At 46.5% G+C, this 18,707-nt stretch overlaps 1 protein-coding gene across 1 annotated transcript in view; it reads right to left on the bottom strand.

Moving 5' to 3' along the window:
* Positions 1-18,707, bottom strand: part of nmnat2 (nicotinamide nucleotide adenylyltransferase 2) — a 326,699-nt gene that overhangs the window by 8,517 nt on the left and 299,475 nt on the right. Inside the window, exons 6-9 of the mRNA XM_078561382.1 lie at positions 16,457-16,537; positions 9,502-9,546; positions 8,459-8,535; positions 7,753-7,854 (exon numbers count right to left, since the gene is read on the bottom strand). Of these exons, the coding sequence (XP_078417508.1) occupies positions 7,753-7,854; positions 8,459-8,535; positions 9,502-9,546; positions 16,457-16,537 (305 nt within the window). The remainder of the gene's footprint in view (positions 1-7,752; positions 7,855-8,458; positions 8,536-9,501; positions 9,547-16,456; positions 16,538-18,707) is intronic.

Raw genomic sequence — 18,707 nt, 5'->3', positions numbered from 1 at the left:
CCTTCGTGGCCTGTGGAGCTGCCTCGCTTACCTCAGCCTCCAGTGGGTCCCCCCTTTACAGAACCGGGTTGTGCAAGGTGCAGCATGCAACGACTCTGAGAGGGACATGCTCTGGAGGATACTGCAATGCTCCTCCACTGGTCCAGGCATCTGAAATGCATCTTCAGCAGCCCGATGGTCCTCTCCACCACCGCCCTTGTGGAGGCATAACTTTCCTCAGCCTCAGTTCTTGGGTGACGGAATGGGGTCATCAGCCACCTCTTCAAGGGATAGCCCTTGCCACCCAGGAGCCATCCAACCACTCGTGCAGGAGCCATGAACAGCCTTGGTACCTGTGAGTGCCGGAAGATGTAAATATCATGTGAGTCCCAGGATAACGGGCACAAACTTGGGAATCTGTGTCCTGTAGTCACAGACGATCTGAACATTCAGTGGGTGGAATCCTTTTCTATTTACAAAAGCTCGAGGCTCACCTGCTGGTGCCTTGATGGCCACATGAGTGCAATCTATTCCACCCTGGACACAGGGGAACCCAGCAATAATAGCGAAACCTCATGCTCTCTCCGCCTAGCTCGCCTCGACTGTCCAGAAGTGGATGAACATGTGGACGTGTCGAAAGATAGCATCAGTCACGAGCTTGACGCAACTGTGTGTAGCTGACTGGGGGATCTTTGCAGCGTTTCTCAATGAGCCCTGAAAAAACCGGAGGCATAGAAGTTGAGGGCCACCAGCCTGGGGTGTCCGCCCATGCAGTTGGAGGCGATTTCTGGACCTATCAAGTGACATATTGCTGTCACTGTGTCCCTGGAGAGGCAGAGCCTCCTGTGGCATTCGACCTCTGACATCTGAAGGTAATTGGAACGCTGCCTGATCACTCTAGACGCTGGGTAGTGGCGTCTTCAGCGTGCCCTCCTGCCTTGGCCTCCCTGTTGGCCCTGCACCAACTGAGCCCATGCCTCTCTTTTTAAAGGTCTGTCCCTGGGACGCTACCCACACCCACCTGACCTCCTCTTCCTCCTGCCCCTCTCTTCCTTTTTAGAGGAGGTTCCACCAGCGGAATACACTTTTACACTATTAGATGGGATGCAGAGGATGAGTGCCTTGAAAATGAAGGAGCTCTGAGCTGAAATACTCAGGGGAACCTTCCAGAGAAGATGAGGACCTGAGATGCTGAGAGGCAGGCTTGACAATCAACTGAGATGCAAAGAAACTCTGAGACAACTCTGTACTCACACAGCAATGAACTGGCAATGACAGAGAAAGTGCTGCTGCTCCAGGGGAATTTTATCCTGCCAATGGATGAGAAAATGATTAAAATGTGAAATCCGCCCACTCATTTTGCCCATGTGACGAACTAAAAATTGCATGGGCATCATAAAAATTGCTGTCTATTGGCTTGTTAATGGCCTTAATTGGCCCTTTAAATACTGCTGGGCGGGGATCTGATTTGTGCACGTGCCTACCAACCACAAAATTGAGCTTCTGCGCGATGACATCAGGAAGCACGCCTGAAGTCATTTGACGATATGTTACGTTCAATCAGGTCGAGCTCGTGCCCGACACCCGAACATAAAATAGGAGAGCCTTCTTCTGTAGACCCTTGGTTGTACGAATCGCCTCTGTGGGATGGGTCTAACCTTCCTCATCCTCTAGTTGTTGTTGGGTCTGCCCTGGACCATGGACCTCAGGCCCGGCCTCCTGTTGAAGCTGGGCTAGGCAGTGCTGGGCTCTTCTCCTCCTTAGCTCGATCAGTGCCGTCAGTAAGGCAGCATTGACCATAGGCTCCATTATTCAATCCTCTTTCTCCTTGGGGAATGATAGATGCAAGAGATTAATGAAGACTGGACAGATATATTAGACCTCCCAGTTGCACACAGAAGGGCAATGGGCCTGAACCTCCTTGGACTGGCAATCAGTGCCGGAGTGCCACTCGTGTCCAATTTCTTCACTGAATTTTTTCCCAGCCTGTCTCGCCTGACCTTCTGACTTAGGCAGGCGAGATCCAGGCAGTGGATGTCCCTGAGGCCTAGTGTCGAAGTGCAGCTGAGTCAAAGGGAAGGAGGCCACACCCCCTTATTACAGCAGTAGCTGCCCTAAACCAGGTAAGTTTAAAGATCCATTGAAATTTAGAAGTCTTTGACAGGCCAGGGAGAAGCTAAGTGTCGAAGGTAAATGGTAGGATTTGGGGGGGGTGGGGATGTATAGGAGCTTGGTGTGGGGGATTGGAGGTTGGTGGGGGGATCGGAGGTTGGTGGGGGGAATCAGAGGTCGGGGTGGGGGATCGGAGGTCGGGGGAGTTGGTGTGGGTGAAGGTTGGGGAGTTTGGAGGGAGTGGGGGTCTGGGGGAAGGTTGGGAGGTTGAGGGGAGTTGGGGGTGGTTGGAGAATTGGAGGGGTGGTTGGGATGGGCCGGGGGGGCTGTCAGGCCTTGAAAGGGTGGGAGGTTGTCAGGCCTCGGGTCGGGTTAGGCCCAGGAAGTTTTCTGGTGGGTGGAGAGGGTTTAGGGCCTCTGGTCTGTTCAGATGGGGCCTGGGGAAGAGGGTGTCGGGTCTTGGGGGCCGGTGGGGGGAGGATGTTGGGCCTCGGGTCAGGTTGGGTCGGACCTGGTGGCAGTGGGGGATGTCGGGCCTCGGGGGATGGAGGGGGGCAGTGGTCGGGGAGGAAGGTTTTGGGCCTTGGCGGGGGATGCAGTTGGGGCTTGGATCAGGGCTGGGGACGGTGGGGGTTTGTGTCTGGCCTTGTGGGGGGGGTTGGGCCTCGGGTCAGGCTGGGCTGGGCCTGGGGAGGAGGGTATCAGGCCTCGCGGGTTGGTGGGGGGCACGGTGGAGGTGTCAGGTCTGGGGTTGGGTACAGTCGGTCGGGTTGGGCCAGGTCCTGGGAGGGTGGGAGGCTGAGGGGAGGGGGAAGTGTGTCGGGCTTTGAGATTTGGGGTGGGGAGGGCCTCAGGTTGGGTTGGGTCGAGCCTGGGAGGGTGGAGGTGAGTCTGTTGGGCCGCAGGGTGGGTGGTTGTGTTGGGCTTGGGGGTTGGTTGGTTCGGGCCCGGGGGGATGGGGGTGAGACTCAGGCCTGGTGGGCAGGGGGGAGGTGGGTGGGTCAAGAGTCCCAGTGTGGGTGGGGGGAATTCCCCTGTGGGAGGGTAGTTGGGGTGGGGGGGTGCGGTAAAGTGTCCCGTGGGTGGGATAGTCTCAGGGTGGTAGGAGAGCCCTGGGGGGGTCATAGTGGGTGGGGGAATCTCGTTGGCGGTGGTAGTCGGGGAGTGGGGGTGGTCTCCTTGGGGGGGTCAGGATGTGGGGGGAGTCCCATGGGGGTTCAGTCTGGGTCTGTACGATAGTTACCCACAAGTTAGAAGAGGTTTTATTACTTCTAACTTTTTCTGGGCAACTATTAGTGTAACTCAGTCGGAACCATCCGAAGTTTGCAATTTAAATCACATATTCGGATGATTCCTGTGCAGGGCAATTGCCCAGGGGAAGTTTGCAAACCTTACCTGGGAGCGTCCGAAGGGGATTCCCAGCGTATCTAAGGGGTATGCCCCCAATACGATGCTGGGGAGCTCAGAAGCTACGGCCCAATGTTGTGCCCTGGAGCTGTGCCTGCACTAATAGCTTTTCGCTGATACGACCTTGCAGCTGAGGTGCACATTCACATATCTAGGTGCCCACGATGCCAAACATGACACTTTACATCTCAATCCCACAGAATTTGTGGGAGCTTGGGCACATTATGAAATGTGCAACCTTACCAAAGGCACTCCTGCAATCTATTATCTTGTATGCTGATCAACCTTAACTTGCGCTTCAGCAATGACTGGATGCCCTTTGGCCCGTGATCCATGACAATTGGATAAAGTACATTACAGGCTTTTCTTGATGATCTGGCACATATGCAGCAGCTGTGCTTCCTATACAATTGCCGAGATTTACATTCTCACTTACCTCTCCGTTGAGGCTCAAATTGAGCGACTGTATTGTGAAGCCAGTGACTCCTGCAGTCTCTCGTTAAAGCAGAAAAAAAGACAATGGCTCCAATGGAACCTTCTCAAAGACACCTTCCTTTTTTCTCTCAGCTCTAATTGCATTTCAGTGTTTAGAGTCCAAGCAGTTTGAGGGTGCCCCCTGAAACGGGCCTCTGAGTGCAGCTCTGGGCTCCTCCCACACTGACTCCGAGCCCCCCCGTCCAGATTCTTTTCCACTTTCGATTTATTACTGCGCCATTACTTTGTGTTGGCAAGATGGTGATGTTAAGATTTTATTATGAGACCAGTTTTGACTGTCCCACTGTAAGAGTTCATGTCCCTCCAATTTTCCTGGAACCCCACGGTGTGCAGGTAGAGCTCCCTCCTGTTATTCTCCAGCCTTTCCCAGTAATCCTGGATCACATATTTATTGAGGGTGATATTCCATCCCTTCCATCTGAACCCATAATTGTTGATGTCTCCATGCCCATTGTAGACTTCATACCTCCCCTGTGCATGGTCACTTACAGAGGAGACAACCCCCAGGAAAGTTTTGCCCTTTTCTCCCTTTCAGGCTGCAGATGCCTCCCCTAACCCTGACCATCCCATCTGCAGCTCAGTACCAAGTCAGACAAGACTATGGCCAGCAACAGTAAGACCATGACCACACCCTGCATACCAAGCTGTCCCTTATCCCAATTGAGCACACAGGCCTTGCCCCTCCCTGGAGCGGGACTATGATGTGCGTTCCATGCATTGCCCTGTAGCATGGCCTGCAAAGCCCCAGGACTGCCTTTACTCCCTCAGTCTGGCTATGAGGTGCACTCAGCCTCAGGACTGCCTTTACTCTTGCACGCTGATTACCTGGCCCCAGACCAGGGGCAATGACTGTCTTTGAATGAGCTCTCCCATTCCTTCTTTACTGCTGATGACAGTTTCCCTTCCCCCCCCCACCCCCATGAGTCCCTCATGTGCAAGCCTTTCCTCTACCTCACCTCCATGAGCCTCTGTGCAAGCCTTACCTTTTGAGCCACACTAACACAACAACTCCCCCCCCACTGTATTCCAGAGTCTGTGTGCATTCTCTCCAATTTGTGCAGTTTTGTTCCCATTCTACCTCCTACTGTGTCTGTGTTCCAGTCTTTAATGTTGGGCTCCAGCTTCCCCACCCTTGGCCTCCCTTAGCCTGCCATCAGTTCCTGCCTCCCCCGCTGCCACCATTCCCCATTGCACCCTATGTCTCCTTCCTATTTCCCCCACCTGCTCCACCTAGCCCCCGCCACCCCTGGTTGTAATGCAGGTCTCTGTCTCGTTTGTAGTCCTGCCTGAGCCCCCAGATAACACCCTTCCGGACAACAAGGATGCCAGTGAGGACAGTAACCCTACACCTCCACCAGTGTGGTGTTTTACTTTACTGGCTTTGTGAGAACTGGTGCTGTTGCAGGTAGGCTTTGAGTGTTGCACTCACCTCGAAGTCAGAAGTGAAGTGAGAGCCGACAACTGCAGGCCACTTATCTCCAAACGTGATTCAGACCGGTCTCGCTTCCTGCTGATGTGGTGCTAGATTGGGAGGGGCTACGTGATTCCGACGAGTAGCGTTTTTAATGAGAATTCATGAGATGGTAATATATGCAAGTGGGGGTTCCCACCATGGATCAGCGGGAAACCCGACCTGCCATCAGCCCACTGTGAAAGTGGCGAGGGGAAAATTCCAAACCGTTTTCCCGCCGACCGTACTAGCCTCTTTCTGAATTTTCTGGTCCCACCTGCCATGAAACCTGCTGCGGGCTGGAGGAGCAAGTTCCGCCGAATATTTCACCCCTTGCTAATAAGATTAATGGGAACAGGAACAAATCAAATCTTTGCTTTGGAACCTTCCACAATTTCTGTGTCCTGCTGTTCAAGGGACTGCATCATTTCACAATAAACTTTCTCGTCCAATCATATTTCAGATTCAGATTCAATGTGATTTGATTCCTGGAGATTATATTTTGAAGAGAAATATCACTACTGAAGCAATGCAGAGGCTGTACTTTTTATAGTTTTCATGCCTTATTCTGTGTGGCTGGTACTAATTTGGTTTAGCTTTCCCTTCGCAATTATAATGGTGGTTTCAAACATTCTTAAAGTGACATCTATAATATGCCAGGTGTTACATTCATGGCTGTGGAGCAGAGTAGAGAAGGAAGGAGTCTTAAATATTCTATTCTGTCAGACTTACAACCTGCCCTCAGACATTGGCAGCTGGTGGCATTTCATGCGCTGGGTTGATTAATTTTTTATTCCATTAAACTAACATTCAGAGTCTTTGGGTGCTGAGATGCTGATTTATTGCTGTTGAGTGAGCAATGAATGATGCATCTACAGTGGCTTTGGGTCCTTCCATCAGGACCTCAGCACACATATGCGTTAGTCTAGTCTCATGGCAATGTCATCACCTGAAACACTCATCTTTTGTACACAGAGGCTCAAACAAACATGAAATAACAAAGAGGAAAAGGCCCACTGGCCCATCAAGGCTGTTTCATAGTGATGATGCCTTGTGCATCATGATATAGACTAATGGAATTATGGTACATATATTATATCACAGAAAATCTGAGTTCATCTCATCTTTCAGGCACCATGCTCAACTTGATGAGAGAACTGACCTTGTTAGAAGTTGTCTTTAGCTACACCAAGTTATGACACCTAATAGAACAATAAAAACAAGAATAAAAACAAAAAGCTACTGCGGATGCTGGAAATCCAAAACAAAAACAGAATTACCTGGAAAAACTCAGCAGGTCTGGCAGCATCGGAGAATAAAAACAAGAACTCGTCCAGCATACCAGCATGACAAACTTCATGGACTGAATGTTACATTTGCCCACTGGAAGGTTTGTAGGAGGGGGGTGGGGTGGACATAAAATTCCCTGCCTGGCCTTCCTGCTGCTGTCCCACCACCCCCCCACCCCTCGTCCCCCAAACATGTCTGCAATTTTTACGGCGAGCAGGCTAGGCCGGCCTGCCCGTGCCCCAATTGAGGTCCTTGATGGGCAAATAATGACCACATAAAGGCTGTTTCCCACCATGCCTCAATTTTCAGACTGGCGGAAGGAATTCAAGAGCAGGGGCGAAACCCGGTAAGTCACCTGCTTAGGCCTCCTTCAACGGCTCAACGGCTTCCTTTCTACATTGGGCACAACTCTCCTCACAAGGTCTGTCCATCGTGTCTGCTCCCTCCCCCAACTTCTCCATCAAGCCTCTCACCCCCTCTCCTCACCCCCCCCTCAGGCCTTACCTCCCGTAAGATCCCCTGCACTTGCCCGGTCCTGGACTCTGGGACTGCTTGTAGTCCCGGCTCTGGCCACTGTGCTACTGGCACTGCTGGGACTACCGAACAATCTGATTGGCTGGCAGCTCTCTGAGGCGGGACTTCCCCTATCCTGAGGGTCGGAAGTCCCTTCTCCAGCGGGGCAGCCAGTATCAGTAGGGATGCATTCCCCACTGATTCTTTGGGTGGTGTGGTGGGAAACCCCACAATCCAAAAAATCCTGCTCTATGTTTCTTAGGAAACAAATAGAAGCACTGTGGTTCAGGATCATCAAGGGAGTTGGCCTTAGTTATTGTCAGTTCTTAGTCGCATTATTCATATCAAAAAGTATGTTTTTTGAATCTCAGTTGTATGAATATTGTTAACAAGACTTCAAAAAACATCCTGACACTTCACAATGAAATATTTTCAAAAGACATTCAAAAAGGTCAAACCAATGATTATAGGTGAAAATCTCTCGAAATAAAATGGTGAGTACTGACCTTGTACTTGCGAAGCAATGAGGACTGATTCATGATCCTGTCTGTGTCTACACTTTCACGAGGGACAACCACTATTCCAAAATCACCCACTATCACTTCCATCTGGGAAAAGATATTTTGAAGTACAATTACAGTTACAATGAGCTATATCACTTCAGGGAATGAGAAAACTGCTTTTTTCTACAGCTTCAGAGTAACCAGCTGACACTGTATCAGGCTCACTGCTTGTGGCTTAAGCTATAGAACTAAGCAGCCCTGATGTCCAAAGTGATCCACCCTTTTAAGAAACTCGCTCTAATTTTTTGTGATTTGTGTGCTACTTAAACAAATGGTTAAAATCCACAACACTTTTAACAGATTTAAATAAACTTGGTGATTGTGATAGAAGGCCACTCATGGAGAACTGATGCACTACACCTGAATGGCACAAGGTGGGCTCGCACTAGAGTTTTCCCACAGGGAAAGTTCTTGATTTTGGCAATGATATCAGAGACGGAGCCAAGTGCAGGTCAGTTATTTTCCTGCAGGTTGACAGGATTTTTATTGATTTATTTTTCTTTGTGTGTAATTATTAATTTTTTTTACATTTTTCCAGCACAAATTGCCAAATCCTATCCTGCATCTTTACAACAATGTAACCATTATCCCTTTATAAACCCTTCGAAGACACAGAGTGAAACAGATTGTAACTGGAAGAGATACTCACATCCTCCTCATTCCATAGACCTGGGATGCAGAAAGATTCCAGCAAGTCACTGCCACACAGCAACAAGATGCGGAGCTCTGAGTGATTGGGAGACAAACATCAGGACAACACTTTATATAGTGGGAGGGGAGGGGTTCATCCAAATAATAAGATGTTACATAGAATTAATAATGTTCAAACAAAACACTATGACAATCCCTAGAGTTAATCTACAAAATCCTTCCCGCCAGATCTATTTCTTTCTTTACAGCATCCTGACTGGTAAAGATGGCAATGGAGAGAGAGCCTACAGTGCAAAGACAGGGGTTTACTTATTTTAATTACCTCACAGCTACATTTGTTTTCTGTACTGTCCACTCCTAGGCTGTATGCTGCGGAAACTGTCCTGTTTATATTGCAGGTGGCTTCCAAAGGAGCCAGATCCCCTTTCCAAACAACTGAGTGAACAAAGTTTGTGAGTGCACAGCTGTTTTAGGCTTTAATTCCACAATCCCTCATAAAAAGCAGGGAAGTCACGCTCAGTGAGCACAGCTAAGGAGATAGGGCCAAAATTATGGAGTCCTGCTTGTTTGACTCAAATGAAATCAGTGTTTTCAACTACATAACTGATGGAAGAAGTTCCCCCAATGACAATGAAGTGGCCATGCAAACCAGAGACTGTAAAACCACTTCCATGGCCTGCCCTGGGAAAGTGTAAGCCTTTCAACCATAGCCTGCTCGTGGCAAAAAGGTTGGACCATTTCCACCTACGCTGTCAGCACTGCTTATGTTTATGTTGTCATCAGAATCTTTCCCGCTGTCTGAGCACTTGCCAAACCCATCCCTTACAGTATTACGCACCACCGCAAGTACTTGTGATGCTGCCTCATCGCTAGCTGGCTGTCTATTTTACCCAATGGAAATTGGTGTAGGGAGGAAGGGAGGATGCTAATATTGAGTCACATATGTATGATGGTTAAAATCAAACCTGTGCAACATTCCCAAGATCTAAAATCTACCAACTATTATAAAGAGATAAGTCAACAGGAAATGATTTCACTTACCAATCTCTTCATATCTCATGGCTGTGCCTAGGTTTGCATTTTCATCTGGATTAAAGACATAGAATTAAAAGCTGTTAAAGTTTGTTGTCACTCTAAATAATTTCAACTGCTGTCCGTACAGCAATACCTGGGGGTAGAGGAGTTTATGATTTGTCCTACAAAATCTGTAATTGGGAGAACAATCTCCATGCAGTTAAATTCTCCCTTGTGGGTTCTCTGGGCTCACCTATACAACTGTCTCTCAGGCCAGCTCCCTCAGCTGTACTGATCTCATTGGCTTGCATTTCACCTCCCTGGCTCCCTGGACTTCACAGCTCTTGGCTCTCATGTTTACTCCTACTGCTCCTCACTCTTCTGATGGTATAATGGATCTGCTGCTGGGTGCTGATAATATCTGATGCAACTACACACCTTCACTATGTTCCTGGATCGACCTTTGCTGGCTCAGTTTTAAAAGACTGAGTGTCATGAGCTGCGGTATATGATTTCCCAATGTAGTGCTGAGTTTGTTCAAGGTACCATGCCCGATGAGGGAAGTTTGAAACTGGTCGAATCTCTTTTGCAGAATCTAATACCTTGGCCAGGCACTCCGGATACAGAGAACACAGTACTCCAGGACACTCTTAATAATTCACCTATCAGCTTGGCCCGTTAATGGTTTTGAGGTGTTGGGGTTCCTTTCACTGAACTCCAGCTAATCCAATAAGCCAATGTCTCAACAGGTCTAGGTGGACATGCTGTGCAAGACAAATCAACCCCCTACGCCCAGCACCAGGGAATTTTGAAATGTTAGTGGGTTACACACCAGCATTAACCCTGCAAAAGTGCAGGAAGCTCTTAAATGTTACCCATGGCAACGTTCTCTGAATTTTTCAGCTCAACAATTCTTTTCTTCGTTTGTCAATTACAGACTGAATTTCTCCAGGCCTTTGGCGCTAGGCTGAGAGGCATGAGAGTTGGCAACATGCTGGGGGCAAGCATTTTCTTGCCACCATGGTGTATTACTAGCAGTGAGAACCTAAGCAGCATGGTTTCCCATCGGGTTGTCAATTGAGCCATGGAAGGGCCCAATTAAAGGTCACTTCCTGCAGCCAGGGGCACTTTGCCCATGTCGGGATGTAGACCCTGTCGGCCTCCCAGTAGTTTCAGTGGGCAGGCTGGGGCCCTCCTTGCTGGACGGTCCTTGGCCCAAAGGGCAGCCCACCAGCAGCAATGGTCGTCCCATGCATAACTTGCCACCACTGCAACAACCCATCCCCTCCATGATTACTAGAACCTGCCTGCCTGGGTTTTCCTCAGAAATGCTTATATGTCTTTGAGGGCACCTTGGCACTGAGATGCCATCGCTCCCTCATGCTGCAGCCTCAGCAAAGGCCACTGTCATTGTTAAGACTGCTGATCTGCCGGCACTGTGATTGGACTGATGTACTGTGGGGTTGGGGGAGTAGCGGGGATGTAATGGCAGGCCGCTGTCCTCTATGAATGGCAGCTTCTCAATTGACCGCCCCAGGCAAAATGCCGCTTCAGGGTCCTGCCCGCTGGAATGAGGTCAGCTCCCACTTTAGACCCTGACAGCAGGACTACTTCGAGGAGGACAAAAACCTGGTTGACAGAAAAATCTTTGCAAAGTCATCCCTTTATATACCGGTCCAGGACATTTTTGCCTCATTTCATCAATGCAGGAGTTCTTCAGGGTAGTGTCTCGGTCCAAACATCTTTAGCTGCTTCATCAATGTCCTTTTCCCCATCACAAAGTCAGAAGTGGCGATGCTCGCTGATGAGTGCACAATGTTCAGCACCATTCGTAACTCCTCAGATACTGAAGCAGACCATGTCCAGGTCTTGCTGTATATAGACAACATTCGGGCTTGAGTTGATAAGTGGCAAGTAATGCTCATGCCACACAACTTCCAGGCAATAAGCATCTCCAACAAGAAAGAATCTAACTATCTCCTCTTGACATTCAATGTCATTACCACCACTGAATCCCCCACTATCAACATTGGGTTCTTATTGACCAGAAACTGAACTGGACTAGCCATATAAATACTGTGGCTACCAGAGCAGGTCAGAGGCTGGGAACCTTGCAGGGAAGCCTGTCCACCATCCACAAGGCACAAGTCAGGATTGTGATAGAATAATCTCCACTTGCCTGGATAAGTGCAGCTCCAACAACACTCATGCAGTTAAACACAATCCAAGTCAAAGTAGGCAGCTTGATCGGCATCCCATCCACTATTTTAAAAATTCACTCCCTCCACCACCAGTGCAAAGTGGCAACGGTGTTTACCATATACAAGATGTACTGCAGCAACTTGCTAAGCTCTTTTGACTTACAAACCCGCAATCTCTACCATCTAGGGCAGCAGTTGCATGGGAACACCGCACCATCCAAGCTACACACCATTCTGACTTGGAACTGTATCGCCATTCTTTCACTGTCGCTGGATCAAAATCCTGGAACTCCCTTCTCTACTGCACTGTAGGTGTATCTACGCCAGATAGATTGCAGTGGTTCAAGAAGGCAATTCACCACTACCTTCTCAAGGGCAATTAGGGATCAGCAACAAATGCTGGACTTACCAGCGATGCTAACATCCCATGAAAGAATAAAAAAAGTGCTGGTGGGTCCTTGTAACCCAGTCCATGCTCCCTTCAATTAGAAATCCTTCCTTTGATAAAATAGTTGCGTTATCCTGGCCATGATGTGTCAACCTGGTGAAGCTACAACACAGGATGACTTGCATGCCAAATGGAGAATGCAGCATGTTATAGACAGAACTAAGTGATCCCACAACTAATGGTTCAGATTTAAGCTCTGCAGTCCTGCCACATCCATTTGTGAATGGTGGTGGCCAATTAAATAATTGGAGGAGGAGGCTCCACTAATATCCCCATCCTCAATGATGGGGAGCCCAGCACATCAGTGCAAAAGACAAGGCCGAAGTATTTGCAACAATCTTCAGCCAGAAGTGCCGACTGAAGTCCGAGTCTTCAGCCAATTCGATTCACTCCACGTAATATCAAGAAATGGCTGAAGGCACTGGATACAGCAAAGGCTGTGGCCCTGACAATATTCCACAATAGTACTGAAGACTTGTGCTCCAGAATTAGCTGCGCCTTTAGCAAAGCTGTTCCAGTTTAGCTAGGACACTGGCATCTACCCAGCAATATGGAAAACTGCTCAGGTGTGTCCTGTCCACAAAAAACTCTTTTGAGTTATCAACAGTCACAGATTGCAACTCTTTCGAGTACAATCACAGTTCTTGGTTTCCGGGAGTGGGACATGAACCCACAACCCTCTGATTCAAAGGGAGGGTGCTATGAACTGAGCCACAGCTGACACCTCCTGTCCACAAAAAAAAGCAGCACAAATTCAACCCAGCCAATTACCACCCCATCAACCTACTCTCCATCATCAGTAAAGTAATGGGAGGGGTCATCAACAGTGCTATCAAGCGGCACTTGCTTAGCAATAACCTGCTCACTAACGGCTCAGTTTGGGTTCCACCAGGGCCACTCAACTCCTGACCTCATTACAGCCTTAGTCCAAACATGGACAGAAAACCTGAATTCAAGATAATTATTTGAATAGAAACAATGTGCAGGGTACAGGGAAAAGGCAGAGCAATGGTACTAGGTCATAATGCTCATTTGGAGAGCCAGTGCAGACACAATGGGCCGAAAGGCTTCCTTCTGTGCCGTTAAAATTCTGAGATTCTGTGAAGAACCTCAGCAAATAATGTTTCTTAATCAAACCGATTCTTGACCCACTGACAGGGCTGCTGTTCCACCAGCATTTAAGCACAGAAAATTCCGTCCGTTAACTGTTTTTCTCTTCACAGATGCTGCCAGACCTGCTTATTTTTGTTTTTATTTCACATTTCCAGCCTCCACAGTAGTTTGATTTTTTTTATCTTTAGTATGATGCATGAGACGATTACCTGCAGCTCTCTGAACTAGTGTATTCTGGTAACTGCAAACTGGAGATTAAATGGAAAAGATACAACTTTACTTATTAAACCAATAGAATTTGGCCTTTAGTTGTTTTATGTTCCATTTTACTCCACTTGCTAAAGCATGTTTTAAAAATGGAATGTATCCAGAGATTTTATAATCATGTCAAATGATATCAAGATGTCATTTTTATAATCCCCCAAGTGAGCGTGAACTCCATAAACCCAGTAGCCAAAAGTTAATGTGGATTAATTCCGATAACTTTTAGTAATATCATATTGCATTGTTAAAAAAACAGACTCGTCTTTGTTTCTTGAGGAACAGTGTTGATATTCTTTTTGGAAATGGCAAACTGCAGCAAACACATTTCATTTGCTGACCTGAGCACAAGGAATCAGTGCATCGATTGTAAATTGTCCAAGTGCTTGCATTTTAATAGAAGTTTCAGTCAAAAGGGCAACAGCAAATCTCAGATTCATTGCCAATCCTTTGGTTCACATCTCCCTGTACGCTGAATTGCCTTGTTTTATAATATCATTGAATCATCTCCATGACAATCTTTCAGCGAATGAACAACATTCAACATTTTCAGATTTCTGTAGAGAAATTATGAGTTGTCACCAGGTTCCCTGTGGAATTGTTACAGTGAGTCAGAGAATATGCTGCTTTATACACTACAGGCATCATGTCATGTAGCATACAATGTATAAGGGCCACAGATTTTTTATTAGCTGCTTTCCTTATCTGTGTTTTGCATGTCTTGAATTCTAATTCATTGTTGTTTTAATTAGAACCAATTATCAAAGTGTGATGGCCAAAATTTGATCGAAAGTAAGAGCAACAGGAAGTGACTGATGTTTATAAAAAATATGCATTGTACGCAATATTATCGTTCAGAACAGGTTGGGAGAGTTGGGTAGGAATTAGCAGATGAGAAGAGCCGGCAGGTTTAAGGCAGATCACCCTTGGACCTGGTGCCAGCTGCAGGTGGCCTGCCAGAACTCCATTCAAAATTCTGGATGGCCAAATGTGCTCCATGGGTGGAATCTTACTACCTTTGAAAATATTCTTCTATTGGGAACAAATGGGGGTCCCGACCTGATGGTCTGTGAGTCGTGTGTGATCTTTTTGGAGGTGGCCAATCAAGAGGCCACATCTTGGAGTCAATTAATGTTAGTGGGTAGGTTCCTGAGGCTGCAGGCCCAATCAAAAAGACTTTGAGAGACACAGTTCAGGCATCAAGAGGGTGCGAGGCCGCCTCAACATGGAGATATCCTCAGAGCACACTTACAATATCGAACCTAATGAGGGCTAAAGCCAGCAGGCCCTTGGAACCGAGAGGAAATCCTTCTGGAGGAGTTGTTTGGGCTGCAGGTGAGGCCTTACGGGCATGGACCCTCATTCTCAGATGGCCACCTGACCTGCCGCAAGGAGGCTACCTCAACAGAGCTGTCAAGCTCAGCATTCAGCAGGAGGCTGTTCCAGTGCCAGGGCGATTGCAGTGCAGTGCTCCCCATCCCCCTCATTAACCTCCTAATTGCTAACTAATGGATACCCATCACTGCCAAGTGAGTAGGCACTACCATTGATAACCTTTCTCTGGCAAGATCGTCCTGAGGTGGAAAAGCATCTGTCCCCCAACCCAATGCTCTCAGTTCCATTATTCCCCCTGGCCCTACCTTCGAATCAGCTTCTGTGGGATCGGTAAGATTCTGTCCCAGGACTCTATATGTTTCCCCTATGGCCATAACCCATGGAACGCGACATGCAACAAAATCTCAAGAACAAATTTAGAAAATACTAGTGAGGTAGCAGCAATGCCATCGCAGGCATGCAGATCCACATCATGAGATGAGTTTCCAAAAGGCCTCAAGGGTATCTAGAGGCGAACATAAAACAAATGACTCCGATACCATTAATTTTCATTTATTTCTAACAGCAGGCCATTTGAGCATTTTACCCATCTGAACAGACTAGCAATGGGGTCGTTACATTTCTGACACTTGCACACTTTCCTTGACATTGGGAAATCTCTGCAGCCAAAAACATGAGGAGGTCATTTTAGAGCAGTTCTGTTACTTTTAAATTGTGACTATGACTTCTATCCATGTAAATGCTTAAATCGATGTCCACATCCCGTGAAAGAATAAAAAAAAAACCTTCCTGATTGGCCAGGGAACCTAGAGGTGGGATGATACTGCCATGACTCTGGCAAAGCCTCAATCAAACTGATTCTTGACCCACTGACAGGACTGCTGTTCCACCAGCATTTAAACAAAGAAAATTCTGTCCTTTAACTATTCTTCTCTTCACAGATGCTGCCAGACACACTGAGTATTTCCAGCATTTTGTTTTTATTTCAGATTTCCAGCCTCCACAGTAATTTAATTTTTTATGTTTAGTGAGATGTATGAGATGATTACCTGCAGCTCTCTGAATTAGTGTATTCTGGTAACTGCAAACTGGAGATTAAATGGAAAAGTTACAATTGTAATTATTAAACCAGTAGAATTTGGCCTTTTAATTGTTTTATGTTCCATTTTATTCCACTTGCTAAAGTATATTATAAAGATGGAATGTATCCAGAGGTTTTAAAATCATATCAAATGATATCAAGATGTAATTTTCATAATTCCCCAGACGAGCATGAGCTCCATAAGCCCAGTAGCAAAAAGGTAACATGGATTAATTCCAATAACTTTTAGTAATATCATGTTGCGTTGTGAAAAAACAGGTTCTTCTTTGTTTCTTGGAGGAACAGTGTTGATATTCTTTTTGGAAATGGCAGCAAACACATTTCATTTGCTGACCTGAGCACAAGGAATCAGTGCATCGATTGCTTAATCGTGAACGTATTCAGTGCTCCTGGTTTTCAAATGATAAAATAATGTTAAGGCTTTGAATACGGCTGTTTGATAATGCATACAGGGTAATTTTGTATGTTGAAGTATGGCTTTGGTAAAGAGTCGACTCTACCACAAAGAGAAAATGTTCTTACCCACAAAGGTGAAACGTTCGACGTGTGGACGAACACAGCAGATCCTTCCCAGACTTTCGCTTACCTTCCACAGGATTCGAACTGAAAAACAAATCCAGTAGAAAACTGATAAGAAATCGACAAATACGAAGGCAGCTCAGTAGCTGTGTTTTAATAAAATGGAAACCACAACTCTCTGGAGAGAATGAACTTGTATTAATTCAGCTCCTTATGTTCTCTGAGAACGTCCAAACACTTTATAGCCCAACATATATTTTGAGCTGCTGACACTTCTGTTATATAGGTAACCAATTTTTTCAGAGCCTGTTCCACAAGCAGGAAGTGACCAGATAATCTGCTCCCGGTGATATTGGTTGAAGCAGAAATGTTTGACTGGGTATAGAAGAATTCCTTGCCTTTCGTCAAATAATGTCATGGGATTCTTCACGTGCACAGCTGGCACACAAGAGGCTCAGTTTAATGTCTTATCGGAGAAGTAACACCTTTAACCAGGCAACACTGAAGCATGAGCCCAGATGAAGTGCTCAATTCCATATGAGACTTGAACCCACGACCTTCTGACTCAGAGACAAGAGTAAAATCAACTTGACCACTGAGCTTGGAAATTACTAGCAATAATATTAATGGATGAGCTTTTAACTGTTAATAATAGCACCAGTTATCTCAAAGACTCTCAAATATTTCATTTCCAACAGGTCTACAGAATTTGACTGCACACGTTTGTAGCAGACTCCTCTAGTTTTATGGAAACCGCTCCAAATAAATTCTTTCTTCAAATCTTAATTTAATTTACCTTCAGTAAAGAATAATGCTTCTTACAAGAAGAATATTAGTGCCTGCTATTAGAAATGGTAGGTGTGGTCAACTTGGGAAGGATTTCTGTCCCAAATGTCAAAAATAGTCAGATGAGGAAGCTTGCATCACCTTAAAATATATTGGGAATTATTTTCCCCTCTACCATGATGGAAAAATGCCCTTACCCACAAATGTGAAGCATTGAGGAAGGAGTCTTCTCCTTTGCTTGTTGTGAAGATGCTGACCTGTGCTCAGTATGGGTTCTGCCCTTCAGTACTTTGCTCAAGGGCCCATTTTCCATTTGTGAACTTACACATTGTTGGCAGGCTTTTCTAGAAGAGGATAATTGTACTATGCCTACTGGCCTTTCCTTCGCCTGCCCTTGGATCAAACACACAGCAAACCTTGGAAATTCCTGGTATATGTGATGTCAAACAGTGTGGGGCACAGATACATCCTGCGTCAGCAATGTAAAACAAGTGATTGTGAATTGGTAGCACATGCTGTACACTGTGGGAAATAAGTCTTGATTACTGCCCAAAACAAATTTATGCCGTTGTATTTCTTAGCTGAACCGTCAGGGAAGCTCTTACTATTGAGAAAAATAACTCAACGATGCAATAAAAGATGGGGAATGGGAGAAGAGCGAGCCACATACACAAGGAGATCATGGTAATGAACAACAATTCATTCCACTTATCATACACATTCTAACTTTCGAGAATGGACCATGATCTCCCTTTGTGTTTGGTTCACTGTTCTCTTCTGCCCCATCTTTTCTTGTCTATTACACAGTTGGTTGGTAGATTACCATCATCAACACCTACCCTGGAGATAGGCAGTGCAGTCAGCTAGAGATCACATTACCGCTGCTTGGTATTAGTATGCTGTAAATAAATTATCATGTGACAATAGCCCTCGTACAGTTTCAACGGGTTGTCATTTATTTGTGTGTTCCTAATGGTAATTAAAAACTGTAGAAATATACAACAGGTTGAAGATATTAATAATGGTTTTATGGTTATAGAACATGCACTTTATTATCTCTGGTGTTTCCCAGAAGTTTGAAATAATCATATTTTTAGATGCAATCGCTGGAGCTTCATCGAATGTATTTCTCAGATCAAACCGTGTACTGCAGACTGATCCATTGTTTGTTCAATACACAGGCTGTACTGCAGAAGAGAGTGATGTGGCACTCTGGATACTTATGTATACATACACGTGGGCCAGGATTTTACAGTTCCTCCCGCCCAGCAGGATATTATGGTCTCACTGAACTAAATGGAGATTTGAATGGCTCGCTGCATCCACCAGGGGGAGACACGCTGCAGTGGGGCCTTAAAATCCTGGCCATGAATATATGGGGCTGAATTTTGCCGTCGGCGAGCAGGGGTCGGGGCCTGCTCGCTGATGCGCAAAATGGCACGGGATGATGTCGGGGGGAACCTCCGAC

Source organism: Cetorhinus maximus, chromosome 17 (genome assembly GCF_964194155.1).
Source record: "Cetorhinus maximus chromosome 17, sCetMax3.hap1.1, whole genome shotgun sequence".
NCBI classification, from domain to species: domain Eukaryota; kingdom Metazoa; phylum Chordata; class Chondrichthyes; order Lamniformes; family Cetorhinidae; genus Cetorhinus; species Cetorhinus maximus.
The sequence above is the reverse complement of the archived record's forward strand: the minus strand, read 5'-3'. Positions and strand labels throughout refer to the sequence as shown.